At 33.7% G+C, this 17,064-nt stretch overlaps 2 protein-coding genes across 3 annotated transcripts; one reads left to right on the forward strand and one right to left on the reverse strand.

Moving 5' to 3' along the window:
- Positions 1 to 230: 230 nt before the first annotated feature.
- LOC105762039 (cysteine desulfurase, mitochondrial) lies at positions 231 to 1,942 on the reverse strand. Its single transcript, XM_052625494.1, has one exon. The coding sequence runs from the start codon at positions 1,891 to 1,893 to the stop codon at positions 541 to 543; it is 1,353 nt and encodes a 450-aa protein (XP_052481454.1). The 5' UTR covers positions 1,894 to 1,942; the 3' UTR covers positions 231 to 540.
- Positions 1,943 to 11,447: 9,505 nt separating this feature from the next.
- On the forward strand, positions 11,448 to 15,095 carry LOC105763491 (uncharacterized). 2 transcript variants are annotated; one of them, XM_052624690.1, is made up of 3 exons: positions 11,448 to 11,589; positions 11,693 to 11,788; positions 12,208 to 15,095. In XM_052624690.1, the coding sequence occupies exon 3, from the start codon at positions 12,225 to 12,227 to the stop codon at positions 14,907 to 14,909; it is 2,685 nt and encodes an 894-aa protein (XP_052480650.1). In that variant the 5' UTR covers positions 11,448 to 11,589; positions 11,693 to 11,788; positions 12,208 to 12,224; the 3' UTR covers positions 14,910 to 15,095. The 2 variants fall into 2 exon arrangements, with proteins under 2 accessions (XP_052480650.1, XP_012437184.1); XM_012581730.2 differs by having other exon boundaries at positions 11,483 to 11,788.
- Positions 15,096 to 17,064: the final 1,969 nt, after the last annotated feature.

Below are 17,064 nucleotides of genomic sequence, written 5' to 3' on the forward strand. Positions count from 1 at the left end.
CCAGCTTGGAGGGAATGGGGAAGATGATAAACAAAGAAAATCCTTTAGATGTATTCACAAAAGCAAGCTCTTTCCCAAAGTCTGAACAAATGAATCCAGTGCAGAATGATGACTGATGAGCTACTCTAAAATGCTTGATTTAACCAGAGACTTCCCAATCATTTCATTGCTAGCAGAATTGGAGTATAACTATGGCAGTCATAGATCACCCAAGTTGTTCATTCATCACATAAAAAACAACATAAAACTAGCTATTATTTGGTATGCAACACAGAGTGAGCTCAGAGTTACAGAACATATTAAACAACATAAAGCTGGTTATTTTATTGTTTCTATTATCAAAATAGGATGCAAGATTTACTCTCTAATCATATAAATTATCTAAGAAAGCTCTCAAGGCATGTACATGGACAAGAAAAGAAAACCAGGATACAGCCATACAATTCTAGCTCTGCTTAAGCAACTTTGGCTGGCAGTGCAAAATATTCTTTTGGCACTGAATTCATATCCAAAACTGCCTCACCAATATTCAACATTTCATCAATGCTGCGCCCATTGAATCTGCTTAATATCAATACCTTCCTTCACCATCTCATAAAGTGGACTCATTTCCCTCAATTTCTCAACCTGTTTCACAGTAAGCTCAACTGCCCTATCTATCTCTTCCTCAGTAGTAAACCTTCCAATCCCAAACCTAATCGAAGTATGTGCCATATCCTCATCCACACCCAAGGCTCTCAGCACATATGATGGCTCCAAACTAGCACTAGTACAAGCACTCCCACTAGACACTGCCACTTCTTTCAATCCCATCAACAAACTCTCCCCTTCGACATACGCAAAGGACAAGTTCAAGTTCCCAACATACCTCCTATCCATACTCCCATTCACCACCACCCCATCAATCTTCTCTCTAATCCCATTCAATAACCTCTCTTGCAACCCTTTAATTCTATTCTCATCATACTCCATTTCCTTCATCGCCAACTCACACGCAGCTCCCATCCCAACAACAAGCGGAGTAGGCACAGTCCCACTCCTTATCCCTCTCTCTTGCCCACCTCCATTCATTTGTGGCTCAACTCTAATCCGAGGCCGCCTTCTCAAATACAAAGCCCCAACTCCTTTAGGACCATAAATCTTATGCCCACTTAAACTCATTAAACTAACGTTCCATTTCTCTACATCAACCTTAATCTTCCCTAAAGCTTGTGCAGCGTCAGTATGAAAAGGGACATTAAATTCTTTACAAATTTTACCGATTTCTTCAACCGGTTGAACCACACCAATTTCGTTATTAACAGCCATAACAGAAACTAACCCGGTATCGGGCCGGATTTCTTTCACTAACCTATCCAAATCAATAAGCCCGTCCGACCCGACAGGCAAATAAGTCACCTCAAAACCTTCCTGTTGAAGATGCCGACAAGAATCTAAAACGCATTTGTGTTCTGTTTGAGTCGTGATGATGTGGCGCTTCTTGTCTTTGTAGAAATGCATAACGCCTTTGATTGAGATGTTGTTCGATTCGGTGGCGCCGGAGGTGAAGACGATTTCTTTCGGGGAAGCCCCGATGAGTGCCGCTACTTGTGCGCGGGCTGTTTCGACGGCGGTTTCAGATTCCCAACCGTAGAGGTGAGTACGGGAGTGAGGGTTCCCGTAACGAGATAGGTAAAAAGGAAGCATCGAATCTAAAACCCTAGGATCCACGGGGGTAGTCGCTTGCATGTCGAGGTAAAGCGGACGGCCCGAAATTTTCACACCTTTCATGGTGATTCCTGTTGGGTACTCATACTCGGAAGGGAAAGCGACAGAAGCCGCGGTGGAGAAGCAGCGTATAGCGGCGGTTCTGTTGGTTTTGGTTAGGGTTTGACGAAGAAGCTTTGAGGCCATTTCTTCTCCTTTTCTCTTGGAACCTTTTTTTTTCAGCGTTATAGCAAAGCAAAGGAAAAGGATTAGTGCGGGTGACGAACGGGTTTTGATAAAACTACGATAACCGACTTTATGTCTCCCAATGTTAACACGTGGCCCGACTTTCTGCCACTAAAGAAAGAAGTGAATACATTTTAGTTTAGTTTCGGGTCAAGTCCACGTCACTTATTAGAAAAAAATATACCATATTTAGAAAATATTCACTTATTTTATTTGAAAAACTAGTTTAAATTTTGCTATTAGTTTTGTGTAAGTTGTGGTTTTAGTTATTATACTTTAATTTTGTCATCTTAATCTTTATATTTTTAAAATTTAAAAAATTCAATTCTGACTAAATTATAGCTGGTAAATTCATTAAGTCTTATTATTTCTAAAATCTTATCGACAAACACACTCTTACATGTGTAATGCCATAACAATTTGTTATTTTAATATTTTACTTCCAAAAAAGTGAATTAACGGATTTAACACTATAATTTGTGTCAAGATTAAAATTTAAAATTCGAAGAGTATAGGGCTAAAAGTGATCCAATTGGAGAAGATAGATTAAACTTTACAACTTCATGCATAGTATATGACTAATGATAGAATTTAAGCAAATGGATTTAACTACTACCTTTTAGGTCAAGACTAAAATTTTAAAATTAAAAAAATACAAGGACTAAAATTGGCCAATTCAAAAGTATAGTGACTAAAATTGACCAAATTAAAGTAGAAAGACTAAATCCACAACTTACATATATAATATAGAGACTAATAGCAAATTTTGACAAAATACATAAACTTATTTAAAATTTATTTGCCAAATAAATTTTAAATAAAAATATTTTAGTTAAATAATACATAAAATAATTATATAAATAGTATATTTTAAAAATTACTTATCAAACTATTATAAAACAACATTCATGATTGACATTGAATAATCATAGTGGCAACTTGCTGCTTTTTTTTTTCTTTCTTATCAAAAAAGACCATTGAAGGGTCTTGTCGGGCTTATGAGAGGCAAAGATTCTCGATTGCTTCAAGAGGTGATTTAGGGCCTCAATGGGGTAAAGAATCTTTGCCCTTCATAAGCTTAACATGTTCCTTCATTACACCCTTTTTTGTGAAAAAAAAAAACAAAATTACATCAAATCAGTTATTTAAAAGCACCACAATCTTCATATTGTTGAAAGGCCTCCAATACCTCATTAAGAGGCACATCTAAAATTTGTAAACTTAACTTCCATGTTAGACAGAGTTTAGCCAATCAGTCCGCAACTAAGTTTTTCTTTCTGGACACATATCTGATCCGTCACTGCCCTTTAGAACGCATAGTCCTTTGAACCCTTTCTAAGCACTATGATGCCTAAATCTTCCAAACCCTTATCAGTCAAGGCCTTGGCCACATCTAAATTTTTTGTCTGAATTGTGGCCCGCTTGTAAACTTTATTTAACAAAATGAGGAGCCCATCAAGAATACCCCATAGTTCCGCCTCAAAGGGAGTACAATTGCCTAGATAACAATTATATCCCAAAATCCAATTTCCAGCCTAATCACATAGCACACTACTAGCAGAAGCATTCCCAGAGACTCTCTTCATTGCACTTAGAGAATAAATGAACCTATTTTCCTTTAGTGTGCGTTTGTTATCACGAATTTAGGGAATTGGGCTTATATATGTTCTGACATGATTCAAATTATTATGCCCAACTAAGAGAAGCTTTGACAATTTCAAGAGCTGGCCAAGTAATGTTCTGAAAGATGCAGAGATTTCCATCTTCTAAGTGGGAACTCCATTCTAGAGAATCTGCATAGTCGAAGAGGAAATGGCCACCATGATTACTGATCTAAGGAAATCCGGGATCCTTCCAGCTTGTAACAAAGTACCAATAAAATCCCAGTTTGTAACAAAATGGAGCTACTTGCAAACAGCAAGCTCAATTTCAAAAAGCTTTTATAGAATATTTTCTACAAGCATATATTTTTACTAATAATATAGAGGAAAAATTTCCTACTATAAAATTTAAATTGGATCATGAACCATTTGATATAACAAGTATTGAATGGGGTTTTACTAAAGAAATAATAGTACACTTTGTTTACATGAGCATTTATCGTTAAATTTATTACATTCTCTTAACAATCAAAGGTAATTCATACTTTAAACTTTTTACAATTTAGTCCTTACTTAAATAAAAGACAACAATCATCAAAATATCACTTAACATTTAATTTACTATTATTTAACTTTGTCATTTGAGTTATTTATCTAATTATTTATTTCACTTGTCTAACTTTTATACGCATTGCAATTTAGTCATTTTAACTTGAATTAACTACAAATAAACTATTAACATTATTATTTAAACTCACCTTCTAACACCTTTACTTTAAAATAAATTCGATAATGCACATTAACAATTTCTTATATAGATCAATCTTATAAATATTAAAATACCAATTTAACAAGTTTTCACCTAGGTTATATTAGGTAAAGCAAAATTCTTGAAGTACTTACAATCTAATGCTTGGAAAGAGCTCTTTTCTTATTCCTTCACTATTTTGCTACTCCTTTCCCCTTATCAAGCCTTTTTGATCATATTTCTTCTATTTCTCTTCATTAATATAGCACACACATGCAAGATTTAATATCAAAACCATAACCACATATAATTTTCATACACTTTTAATGAAATATACATGAAATCCTTAAAGAAACTTTATCATTGTTGCCTTGAACTTTTACTCAAATCCCTAACTTCACTTTTCTCTCTTCTCAAATGTGTACACTACCTAACTTTAAAAGAAACTTAGCTTGCTATAAGGTTACTCTATTGATTTCACTAAGAATCCATGGAAGAAACTTGAAGTTTTGAGCTTGAGGTGGTTGAAAATCATAGAAAGGACTAAAATGAAAGAAAGTGAAAGTTGACTAAAATGGGAGATGGAGGTGACGTGAACTAGATGATGATGGAAGTGAATTCTGAACTCTTCTATATATAAAAATCTATCAAATTAAGTATTTAAAATATTAAAAATTATTTAACTGAAAAAACTCTAAACATCATTATATACAATTTGTGGTTCACAATTAATTTCAATCTCATCCACAGTTTTAGCACTCTCTTGGTTAAATTGTACTCCTAATCCTTCCTCTTTTTCTCATCGATCTAATTCAGTCATTCTTATTTTTAATATTCACACTTTTGCCCCAACACTTTTCACACTATTACGATTTAGTCAACACCTCAAAATAATTTCTATCAACTCAAAAGTCTTTAATTTGTTACAATATCCAACTACTTTCTCTACTAATACTCATGATTCCTATTTTATTTACTTCGAAAATTTTAACACTTGCAAGTTTCGAAATAACACTATAATCATCTTAAGAGGTGTTAGGGATGTTACAATGGCATTAAATTTGGATTTTAGGTATATAATGGTGTTAGGAAAATTTCATTAGTGAATAAAATATCAGCCAAATGATTTTTTTGTAAGGTTTATTTTTGACAAAATATTAGATGAAGATTGCATATAATGGTTTTTTTTTATTTTTGTGTTGGTATTTTAATGGCTAAATATGCAATTTAGGACTCAACATTTAAGGGTTTGGCTCTTAAGATTTGTAGAGTGGAATCCTCAATGTAGAGGAGAAGGATTACAAAACAACTTATTGTTATTTTTTGAAGAATTTGAAGCTTACAATGCTCTTGAAGATCATTGTTGAATAATTATTCTTAAGTACATGTTGTTCTACAAAATATTGGTGAGACATGCTGGTGATATTGTTGGTATCGTTCCATTGAATTAGGGGGTGACACAGTGGTGCCAAGGGATGAGCGAAAAAGAAATAATGGAAGGCGGAAAGAAAATAAAGTGAAAAATGAAAGCGTAAAAAAACAAAAAATGACGGGGAGGGATATTTTTTAGGCATATTTTTTTAACGGAGTTAACTTTTTGGGTGATTTGAATAATGGAAGATGGTTTAGGTACCACTTCTGACAAAAAAAATGTTTAGGTACAAACTTTGAAAAAAGAGCATAGTTTAGGTACCAATTTGTGGTTTAAGCCTAATTTTTTAGGGTCAATATACAGATTGGTACTTGAACTATACCTCATTCATCAATGTTGCACCTATGGTTTTTTGCTCCCAATATGGTACCTATAAAATCATTTTGTCAACCAATTTATCCCAAGCCGTTACAAAAACTGATGTGGCACTAAAAGACAAACCCTTGTTGGTAGGTGGCATTTCTTACAAAAGTCTTACTCAAAAAAAAATTGACACATGGCAATATTGTAAAAAATATTTTAAATTTTTTAAAAATTATATTTTTAAAATAATTAATATTTTAAAAATAAAAATATAAGATACTTTTTTTGAAATATGGAAATATTCTTTTACCAAAAGAATATGAAAATATTAAAAATAAAAAATTCCCCTCGTCCTCTCAGATCCCTTTCAACACCTCATCCTTTCTATCTGTGCAAATCTACCTATTGAGGCAAGATGAGCTGATTGATGTTGAGTGGCACTGTAGCACCCCATACTCGACTTGGCCGCTGGCTCCAAGCTATGAGATGCTGTTGGATCTTGTGCCCTAACTATATTATTTTCTATTGGAAAAAATTTCGGTTCGAAAACAAGTTATTGCACAACGAAAATTAAAAATTTTGAAAATCGACCTGGTTTGTGATATTTGTAGCAATAAAACTTAGACCGAAATCATACATGTGTTTTTTGATAGACAAATCCTTGTCGTTTTCAATTTTCAACAAAACGATCTTCTCTACTATTCTCGTACCACGAATTGCTTCAAGTGTGGGCTTGAACAAATCGAATCAAAACATAGAACTAGAAATAGTTTTCTTTTCTTTTGGGTGAAAATAAAATTCTCTTCTCAAATAGAAACCGACAAAATTGTTATTCCAATATAATATATTTAATAGTTGAGAATAAATTCTCCCTATCTTTTGATAGAGTAACAATATCTTAAAATTGTGTAAATCGCTCTACCGATGCCATTTATTTATAGGGAGAGAAGGTAGAACTCTTGTTGAATTGTAGAAGCTTATTTCAACTAGAAAAATGAAATCCTAATTCAACTAATATGTAGGGGGCAACAACCCTAGTTAATGATACTAGGGTTTGTTGTCCCCTCTTGTTACAAAAAGGGCTTTTTGACCTCTTCCATATTGGGTCCAATTACAAGTACTTTCCAGACTTTTAACCCAACACTTTATAATTTGATCCAACCCAATATTTGTTTTTCTATTTCCCAAAATATAAACTTCAATATATTTTCAATTAAATATTTTTTCAACCCAATTTTAATTCTATTAAAATCATGACGATTTTACTGTAAAATAATCTATGAGAAAATAAATTTAATATTTCCGCATTCAACGGTTCACTATGACCAAATGATTTATTTCCACTTTTGAACTTCATTTAATTCGAAAAACATAAATTCATTTTTCATTTTGGAGAAAACCACATTCATTTCCAAATTATTTCATTTCTCTATTTTTATTTTCATTTTAGAGAAAACCTTAATCATTTCCAAATGTTTCATATTTCTCCATTTCACCATTTTTGTTCATTTGATTCAACATGTAATTCTTTTTTTATTTCAACAAGCTAGCGGAGGGACCGATTGGACATATGCGATTAAGGCTCAAATGATTTATAATTAAGTTCCAGCTTTTCGCCTATTAACTATAAACTCATTTAATCATGAAGTCATTCCACTATAGTATTGTGACTAAGCTTTCCCCGACGACATACCATTACGAAAGCAACTCGATTAGTGCTCTTCCAATAACCTTTTCATAAGTGTGTTACCCTCGTAGGATATCCTTAATCACTTTGGGATAATATCTTTCCTCCTAATATGATCTTATTTTATCTCATGGTAACAATTACATATTCTTTAATGAAAATTTAATTACTATTGACTGCCTCCGGAAGTACTAATGTCTAAAGTGTAAATCCTACAACCAAATATAATTGTTAGGCTATTTTCGAAAGTATACGGGTTAGGTTGTAACATAGATTTATACAACGAAGTATTAGAGTACTCCAAGGATCGTATCCAAGAGAGGTGAAACTAAACTAATTCTAATCTCTACATTAATAGATCTAATTAGTAATTTAATTAAACTATATTATGATAAACCCTAAGGCGATGAAAACACACAACATAACACTTACCTAAACTAGATGTACACTTAGACTCTTGTTGCACACACATATGAACGAATTGACTTAAACACACCACACACATATAATATGGACATATGACTCAAACTCATGCATAAACATAAACAACAATTCAACAACACGTTAAGGCAAACATTCCACATGCATAAGCAAATGAAAACATGTTAATATAAGGCAAGATAAAATCTATGGAATAAATTGAATAGCAATTAACTTAACAAAAAAAATGAAAATATCAAACAAAACACTCGCTTAAAAAGTTTCATTTTAGTTTTAGGCCCTTCACGCTTAGGCCAATCTCAAGTCTTTCTTGTCAAGTCATATGATGTGACTGGAATCACATCAGTTATGCTATTAATTGATAGGTGCACTTGTTGTAGTCAAATTTTTAGTTAATTTTGTGGACAATCAAGTTTATTTTATTAACCAATCTGTTCGAGAAAAAATTATAAGTTTACAAACGAATATATTAGACTCAGCGCACCGGATCCAACATAATTGATAATGTATAAATGAGATATGAATGCAATGGCAAGATGTCATGTATACCATGGAAATGAAAATTTAGATAGAAATGGCATGCAGAATTATATCTATTTGTGATATTAACTAAGATAAGGTAAAATCTTGAATGCATATTGATATGATGAGTCAAAAGATCTAAACCAAGTATAAAGTCCATATGAAAGCATTAAGTAATGACTTGAAAGAAAGAAGTTCATCATACATATGTGTATATATGAATTTATAATATTTTATATGCTTAATTACTAGGCTCTTTTGCGAACTTTGTATAAGTGGTGTTTAAGTCTCGAGGATTCGAGAAGGTCAATAGTATTCAGGACTCAATTCTCTGCTGAACAGAGTTTGTATAGCTTTTGTGAGCTTTGTAGCAAGTTGGCATGTACCTAATGTCATAAATTGGTTTTAGAGTAACTTTTGATGTTTTGGTACTTACCATGCTAGATACTTGTGAGAGTGTGGCTATATATGTAGAAAGGCGTGGAAATATTTTATCCTATGTATGAGTTTGATGCTAGAGACTTACTATGCATGAGTTTGATGCCATGTTATGCCATAATTTACATTTTGCTTGCATTCTAATATGTTAATTTATATTTGAGGTTGGTAATGTTGAGAGCATGATAGTAATCATGTATTTAAATGAGTTTAATTAGGCATGTATGAAGTTTATAACTTGTATGTGATGTGGCATAAAGTTTAGAAATGAATTAGTATTGTTTTGAGTCAAACTAGGTGGGTTTTGGGGTCATTTTTGGGTCCTGTCATACTTGCTTCAGTGTAAGTGGTTAGATGTATTGCTACAAGTAAGTCAATAGCCAAAAATGAACAATACCAGCCAGATGTATCAACACAAGTACCTACTTGTACCAATACTACTAGGTCAGACAGGGGTACTTCCTTTGTTTTGAGTTGTTTTGATCCTTAAAGACCCAAACTTGGTTCCAATATCCCTGAACACCTAGAACTCATTTTAAAATATTTCTAAATTGTTTTACATAACTTGAAAATTTTTTTATTCACATTGAGTGTATTGATATGAATTATGATATCTTGAAGTTTTAATTGAAATTAAACTAAAAGTTAATTCGAGCGACCGAGTCAGGTGTGAGGTGTCACATCTCCGCCTACAGATTTGAGTACTATGTTCTAGCATGCTCTCTCAACATCATGGTGAATACCTTACACTTGAGCGCATCTTATGCTCTCATGATGTCTATGTGGTTGTTGCATTAGGTTAAGTGGTCGTTAGAGTCTTTACTACCGTACATTTCCTAGGAAGCTTAAAATTAAGGAGCAATCTTTCTGCCAGTACCTTGGGTGCTAAAGGGTTATTCGCGTAAGGAGCCCATTTGAAATAATTGACCTTTTTCTTTTTGTAGGGAGTTGATCTATTTTCTCATAACACTTTTTCACAAGTGTATTTTGTTGTTGACGGAGTGTCATCTCGGTTTGGTGATCTCCTCATTGTTGCTTTACTTTCTTTGCTTGTGGAGTTACTATGTCATCCATTGGGGCAATAAAGGACGATTCCTCTTTTGTTTGGTGGTTGAGTCCCATAAGGCCATGTTTCTTTCTTTCTCTAGGTCTTCTCTTTAAGATGTCTCATTTTAGCTTGTTTGGATGAGTTCAGGTTGTAGCTAAAAAATATTCCTAAGATTTTGGTGTTAGGTTTTACGTAATGGGATTTTTCATCATTGGAATGGGTAGGTTGTGGTGCCCGAAGTGTAGCTAATGTGTATGCGAATTTGTTGATGGTATCAAAAATAACCATCATAGTATGCGCCATTTTGAACCATATAATAAGTCGTTTTGGTCATTGTAGAGGTCGCTTTGAGCGACATAATAGTAGCCATGCTGATTGTTCTTATGCCTAAGCTGGTAGTTTCGACTTATTAGCCTTTTTTGGTAAATTTTTTGTCACATGGTGGTCTAAGTTATTTTGTTATTGTGTAGCTTGTTGCTAATCTGTTGCTCTCCCTTTACCTTTTGGGAGGGGAATTTTCCATTTGGTTGAGCCATGGTAGCAAATGGTGACTCATACCATAATTTAGGTGTTGAAAGTCGTAGATGGGAGCATTTGGAAATAATGAGTGATCAGCATGGGAACCTAAATGAAACTTTATTAACTATTGGCTTGTTGTATCCTTTCTTGGTCATTGTCTTTGTATTTAGGGATCTTTTTATAGAAGGAAGGCATGATACGAGCATGATACGAGCTTTTTAGGGAATGATATTCTATCTTATGTTTTTTTATGAAAATACATGTTAGTATAATTGTAAAATTTTACTTTGCCCCTTAATAATTGATGATTCATTTATTACCCCTAAAATAATTTTCTAACGTCATCCCTGCAAGACACGTTTAGATTGTGTTAAGGGACTTGATATTGGATCATGGAAGGTTTTATGACACTCGTGTTAAAGGTAAAGGGTGTGATGGATGCATTTAATGTGACATGATGGATGGTTAGGTGAGTTTTTTTATATGTGAGCTTTTGTTGACAGAAATCATTTCGACGGAAAGAGTTACATATAACTAATTTTATTTATTTTAATTAGACTTTTTGATATTTATAAAATTTTAGCTATTTATATGCTTTAATAAAATATTTTTTTAAATTTTATTTAATATTTCAAAATGGATGGGTAAGAGTGGAGAATTTTTTTTCCTAGCTGGTATAATCAAAAGCGAGAAAAAATCGAAACAGAAGATATAAAATTGAATCGAGTGAGCACGAGGAGAAAAAACCGTGTTGCCCCGTCCGTCCATTGCCATGGCCCATCCCTAAGTACAGATAATGTCATGTAATTTCACGCGCCATCAAGAGAGTGAAGACAAAGAGTAAGAGTGAGATTGCAGGAGATTTCAGTTTTGCTGAGATCGATGGAATGTCTTTTTAAGGAGCGCGCATGCAGGCTTGTATGAGTTTGGGACTCTGTTTTTCCATCTCCATTTCCAGATCCAATCTAATTTTCCATTCCTTTTAATCTTCCATCCAAATCTTTTCTTTTTCTTTTTTCAGTTCGTCCAAATTCCTGGATATAGAACTATTCTCGGAATTTCACCTAAAAAGAAAAGGTTTCCATTGTTAGTTTCTTCCTGATCATTTGGATTCCAGGCAAGTCTCTATCCAAGCTTTTACAATTTAAGTGTTAAAAAATGGGTTAACTTTAAAATTCAGGTGGTTTGATCTGTTTCAGATTTTTAATACAAATTTGATATTGCATTTTATTTTTCTTTTCCTTTTTGAGAATAACCGGAGGAAAAACATGATTGGGTTTCATTGTACTTTTTATCTCTTGTATGTTTTTTCTCATTTATAACTTATGAAAGCATGCGACTGTTCATGATAAACTACCATTTAAGCTTTAGTTCATGGGATGGGACGATCTGCATTGTCATTGCTTATATTGTCATTGTGTGCTCGAGTTTTCGCATTCTCTCTCTAATGTTAGGCTGTTGGTTCTTGTTGATATAGTGTATTACTATATATCTAATTACAAAATAAATATGCTGCTGGTTGTGTTTTGCCAGCAGGTTGAAGAAAGTTCGCCATGTTCAGGATTTCACCTCATAGGAATCAAAGATCCAAAGGTTTGAAGGTAAAGCATGCTTTACAAATATGTCTTCTGGTTGCTATTTGCATATGGTTGCTTTACCAAGTTAGGCACTCTAGTGAGAAGAAAGCGGAGTATGAGAAATCCGCGAATGAAGTCATTAAGTTGGGGAGAAAGGACCTTCCTCAAGCAAAGGAAACGATTATTAAGGATGTGCAGGACAAGGAGGAAGAAGAGGAAGAAAGCAGGCTTGGAGAAGATGATAACAAGCTTGATGAAACGGACAATGAAGAAAGAGGGAATGGGGATGATGATGCAATGCATGAGCATGACATTGCTATGCCAAGAGAGGAAACCGAGCGTGGAGAAGTTTCTATATATGGAGAGAAGGAAAATGAAGAAAGTCGGAACCATGAGAGTGAAGAGAAGGAAAACGGAGACCTGGAGAGTGGAGAGGAAGTGTTAGAAGAGAGTAAAGAGGACAGTGAAAACAAGGTGAGTGAAGTCAATGCGGAGCTCGAGGAGAAAGAAAACACCGCGGAGAGTCAAGAGAAGGAAAATAAGCATATTGGGGAAGAGAGTAATGCAACAGAAAGTGGCGAGAAAGAGAGTGAGAAAAGCGGAGATGAGGTAGAGAATTCTGATGATCGGGTCAATGATGGAGTAGACAGGAATAATGAAGAAGCAAGAGAAGAACATTACAAAGGGGGTGATGCTTCAAGTGAAGTAATCCATGATACCCAACATGTCGCGATGGAGAATGAGACAAGTGATTTGAAAAATTCCAATGAGTTGGAGGAACCGGAAAACAATGATAAAAATCAATTTGAGCAGGAGAAAGGATCGAATAGCAGTGAAGCAGCCAATGTCCATCATAACGAGTCAAATGAGCAGGAAAATGGGACGACTGAAAACTATCCTGAGAGTGGTTATGAGAGCACTGAGGCTTCCATGAGAGATACAAAATCAAATGAGCACCAGGATGGGGCAGATGCGACATCCAACACAACTCAGAATGAAAATGATCAGCAATCGGACTCAGGTGGCAATGGCGAGCAGTCAGATTCAAATGCAATTGCTACTTTGACTGAAAACATGGATGGAGCTAGCGAAGGTTCTACAGCCTCTACCGGTAACTCTAAATCTGTTGAATCAAATGAACAGACTGAGAACTGCAATGCATGGAGAGGATCAGATAAGAATTCTGCCTCTTCATTTACAAGCCAAAATGACAGAGTTCAGAGGGAAGAATCCTACAATAATTCTGGAGTAGAGGGTACGCGAGGAAAACTTCTTTCCTTGAACACAATTGATAATTCGAATGCTGGTCAGAATGAAGAAGTTCATGCTTCTGATTCTTCAATTGCCGAAGGAGGGAAAACTTCCTCAAACACTAATGATAATGCCGGTCCAGGTCAGAAGGAGAATGAGAGTGGCGGCTATACCAACAATGATGCAAATGTAAATGAGAAAGACATCAGCACTGACAATCAGAGCAGCACTAATGCAAATGCAAATGCAAATGCAAATGAAGAGGTTACTGAAAAGGACAGTAATAATTCTAATCTAGATGAAAATGCTACTCAGAGCAACACCAACAACAACGAGAATGCAAGTCACAATGAGAATAATACTGCTCAGAGCTATAAGGACAACAAAAACGCAGGTCAGAATCAGAATAATGATTCCCAGAGCAACAACAATGACAAAGCCCATCAGAATGAGAACAATGGTGCTGTTCAGAGCAACATCAACAACAATGAGAATACAGGCAGCGTTACGGACAACGAAAATGCAGTTCGGAATGAGAATAACGCTTTCCAGAACTTGAACAACAATAACAATGAGAATGCAGGCCAAAATGAGAATGATGCTGCTCAGAGCATTACTGACAACAAAAATGCAAGTCAGAATGAGAATGATGCTTCTCAGAACTTAAAGAACAACAACAACAATGAGAGTGCAGACCGAAATAAGAAAAATGCTGCTGAGAGCATTACCGACAACGAAAATGCAGGTCAGAATGAGAATAATGCTTCCCAGAACTTAAACAACGACGGAAATGAGAATGCAAGACAGAATGAGAACAATGATCCTGTTCAGATCAACACCAACAACAATGAGAATGCAGGCCAAAATGAGAACAATGCTGCTAAGGGTGTTATTGACAATGACAATGGAGATCAAAATGGGAATAATGGTTCCCAGAAGAGCAAAAATGCAAGTCGGAATGAGGACAACAATGCTTTTCAGAGTGACACCAACAATGAGAATGCAGATAAGAATGAGAACAATGCTGCTCAGAGCATTAACGACAAAGAAAATGCAGGCCTGGATGAGAATAATGCTTCCGAGAACTTAAACAACAACCACAACAATGAGAAAGCAAGTCAGAATGAGAACAACATTGCTGTTCAGGACAACATGAACAACCAGGATTCCACAAGTCAGAATGATACTAATATGGCTCAGACCTACAATAATGAAAATGCAGGTCAGAATGAAAACAACAAAGTTGCTCAGAGCTACAGCAACAACAATGGGAATTCGGGCAAGAATAAGAACAATAATGCTTCACAGATATACAACGAAAACAATGGAACTGCAAAGTTTAGGACTTTGCCAGGTACCAGAAATGATGGGAATAATGGTGATAATGGCGAGAATGTAGCTGCTGAGTGAAAATGATGCTCTGTTGTTCGCTATATGACCATTACTGTCATCGAATTTTTGTTTCCTTTTCCCCAGATGATCAGGCAATTGTAAGTTGCTGGCTTCTTGTTGTGCTTTATTGTGAATTTAGTACTGAAAAAGTTTGTTTGTACTTATAGTTCTACTTTTAATGATCAACACTACAAGTTTCCATAAGCCATATATGTATATGCTTAAATTGCGTTCTACTGTCTAGCAAAACATGAAATGTCATAGGTTATGAGTCAATAGAATATAATTCTGAAGGCCTTCTGATTAAAACGGAAAGAGAATCCCAAAGTTTTTTCTGCAACTGTGTCTAGTTGCAGCAGCAGCAGCAGCCTAGATCATCAATTTGAACCCATGAATTTGTTGCTCAACTTACAAGGATCAATGGGGTTGGCAAAGCTGCAAAACCTGATGGTGCCTCACCACCTAAACTTTCTTCTCTTAAAACCGAACCTTTGACATCCCAACTTTCGCTTGGTAACATTTATTATTGCTTATGAAAAGACCTTCCATCTTCAACATTAACCACTGATTTATCTTCATCTTTATCAATCAATATTCTTCTCTTTCAGTGGGTAGTGTTTTAACTCTCAAATCTATTTTCCTGTCCCATTCTTACTAATTATCCTTCTTTCTGATAGGTAGTCTCAACTATTGAATCATTTTCATGTAGCTCAATTCTCTCTTTCGTTTTTTAATGTAATACCAAGAAAATCCATTACTTAACATATGCATAACAACACCAGCAAGGGCCTTCACCTGGAGTTAGGTAGAAAGAACAACATAATATAACTTAGCCTCTAATACTATTTGTTGAATCTTTTTAATAGAAACGTAATTTAAATGATGTCAATATAAAATAAATCATAAAACACAAGGGACAATATTAATGCCCTCAATTAATTACATTTACTACTTATGAGAAAAGAATTCTAGAGATTACAAAGAGTAAATAACATCTTTTTTATATGAGACTCAACTCTAAAACTATAAAAAGTGATTATCAAAATATCCTTTTTAATTATTTTTTAATTTAATATTTCAATTATTAGACTTTTAATCTTGATCTAAAATTACTAAAAGTGATTGTTAAAATATCCTTTTAAATTAAATTATTTAATTTAATATTTTTAATTATTAAACTTTTCAATATTATTAAATTCTTTAAAATAATTTATTTTATGTTTAAATATGCTCCAAGTTAATCTTAAGCTAAAATGTAATTATTTTATAATTGAAATATTAAATTTATTCTCAAATATGTTTTATTAATATATTAATATTCTATGACAAGACTCTAAAAAATCAAATTCAAGGCTTTACTCAACTTAAATTACATTATTTTAAGTACTTTGATGTATGAAATATTTCTAATATTATCGGAGAATATTTTAATTTTAGTTGCAAGTTTAGAAATTATTTTTATCGTATTAATAATTTTTGTAGTAATTAATATTTTTAAATTATAAATTATCTAACTATGTAATTACAATTTATATTACTAAACTTGACATGGGAAATTCCAATGTAATTACATTCATCGACCAAATACGTTTAGGAAATTACAATTCTTTAATTTTTAATTACACTTTTATTCAAATACTCTTTGATAGACTTATAATATTATGAAAGAAGAATTATTGACATACAAGGAATACGTGATTAGAGAAAGATATGGATAAATATCTCCACTATTATTTTATACTAGAATAGAAATTTATTTGAGGTAAAACTCTAGTGATTTGATTTGATCATTCGATGCACGTGGGTTACAAAACTTATACATTAAAGACGTGTTTTACAATATTTAAGTGGAATTAAGAGAGCACAAAGTTGTTTATTGTCGGGAATATTTGTGCGTACAATTTGTTTGTAATTATACTATTTTAGCAACTTGTATTAAGCATTTATTGGGGAAAGCCAAAGTGTGGAGAGTTTCTTCATTGTAATTGTACAAGAATAAGGTTACAATAGTTGTGAGTGAGATTGAGCTTAAATAATCTCTTGTACCATAAAAATTATAACGATTTACCTTCTAAGAAAGACTCATAGATAGAGAATTGGATCCTATTCGTGTAAATAATTTGATGTATTCATCATTTACTTTTCCAGTTTTAAGTTGTTTCTATATGTCTTG

Source organism: Gossypium raimondii, chromosome 12, assembly GCF_025698545.1.
Source record: "Gossypium raimondii isolate GPD5lz chromosome 12, ASM2569854v1, whole genome shotgun sequence".
Taxonomy (NCBI): domain Eukaryota; kingdom Viridiplantae; phylum Streptophyta; class Magnoliopsida; order Malvales; family Malvaceae; genus Gossypium; species Gossypium raimondii.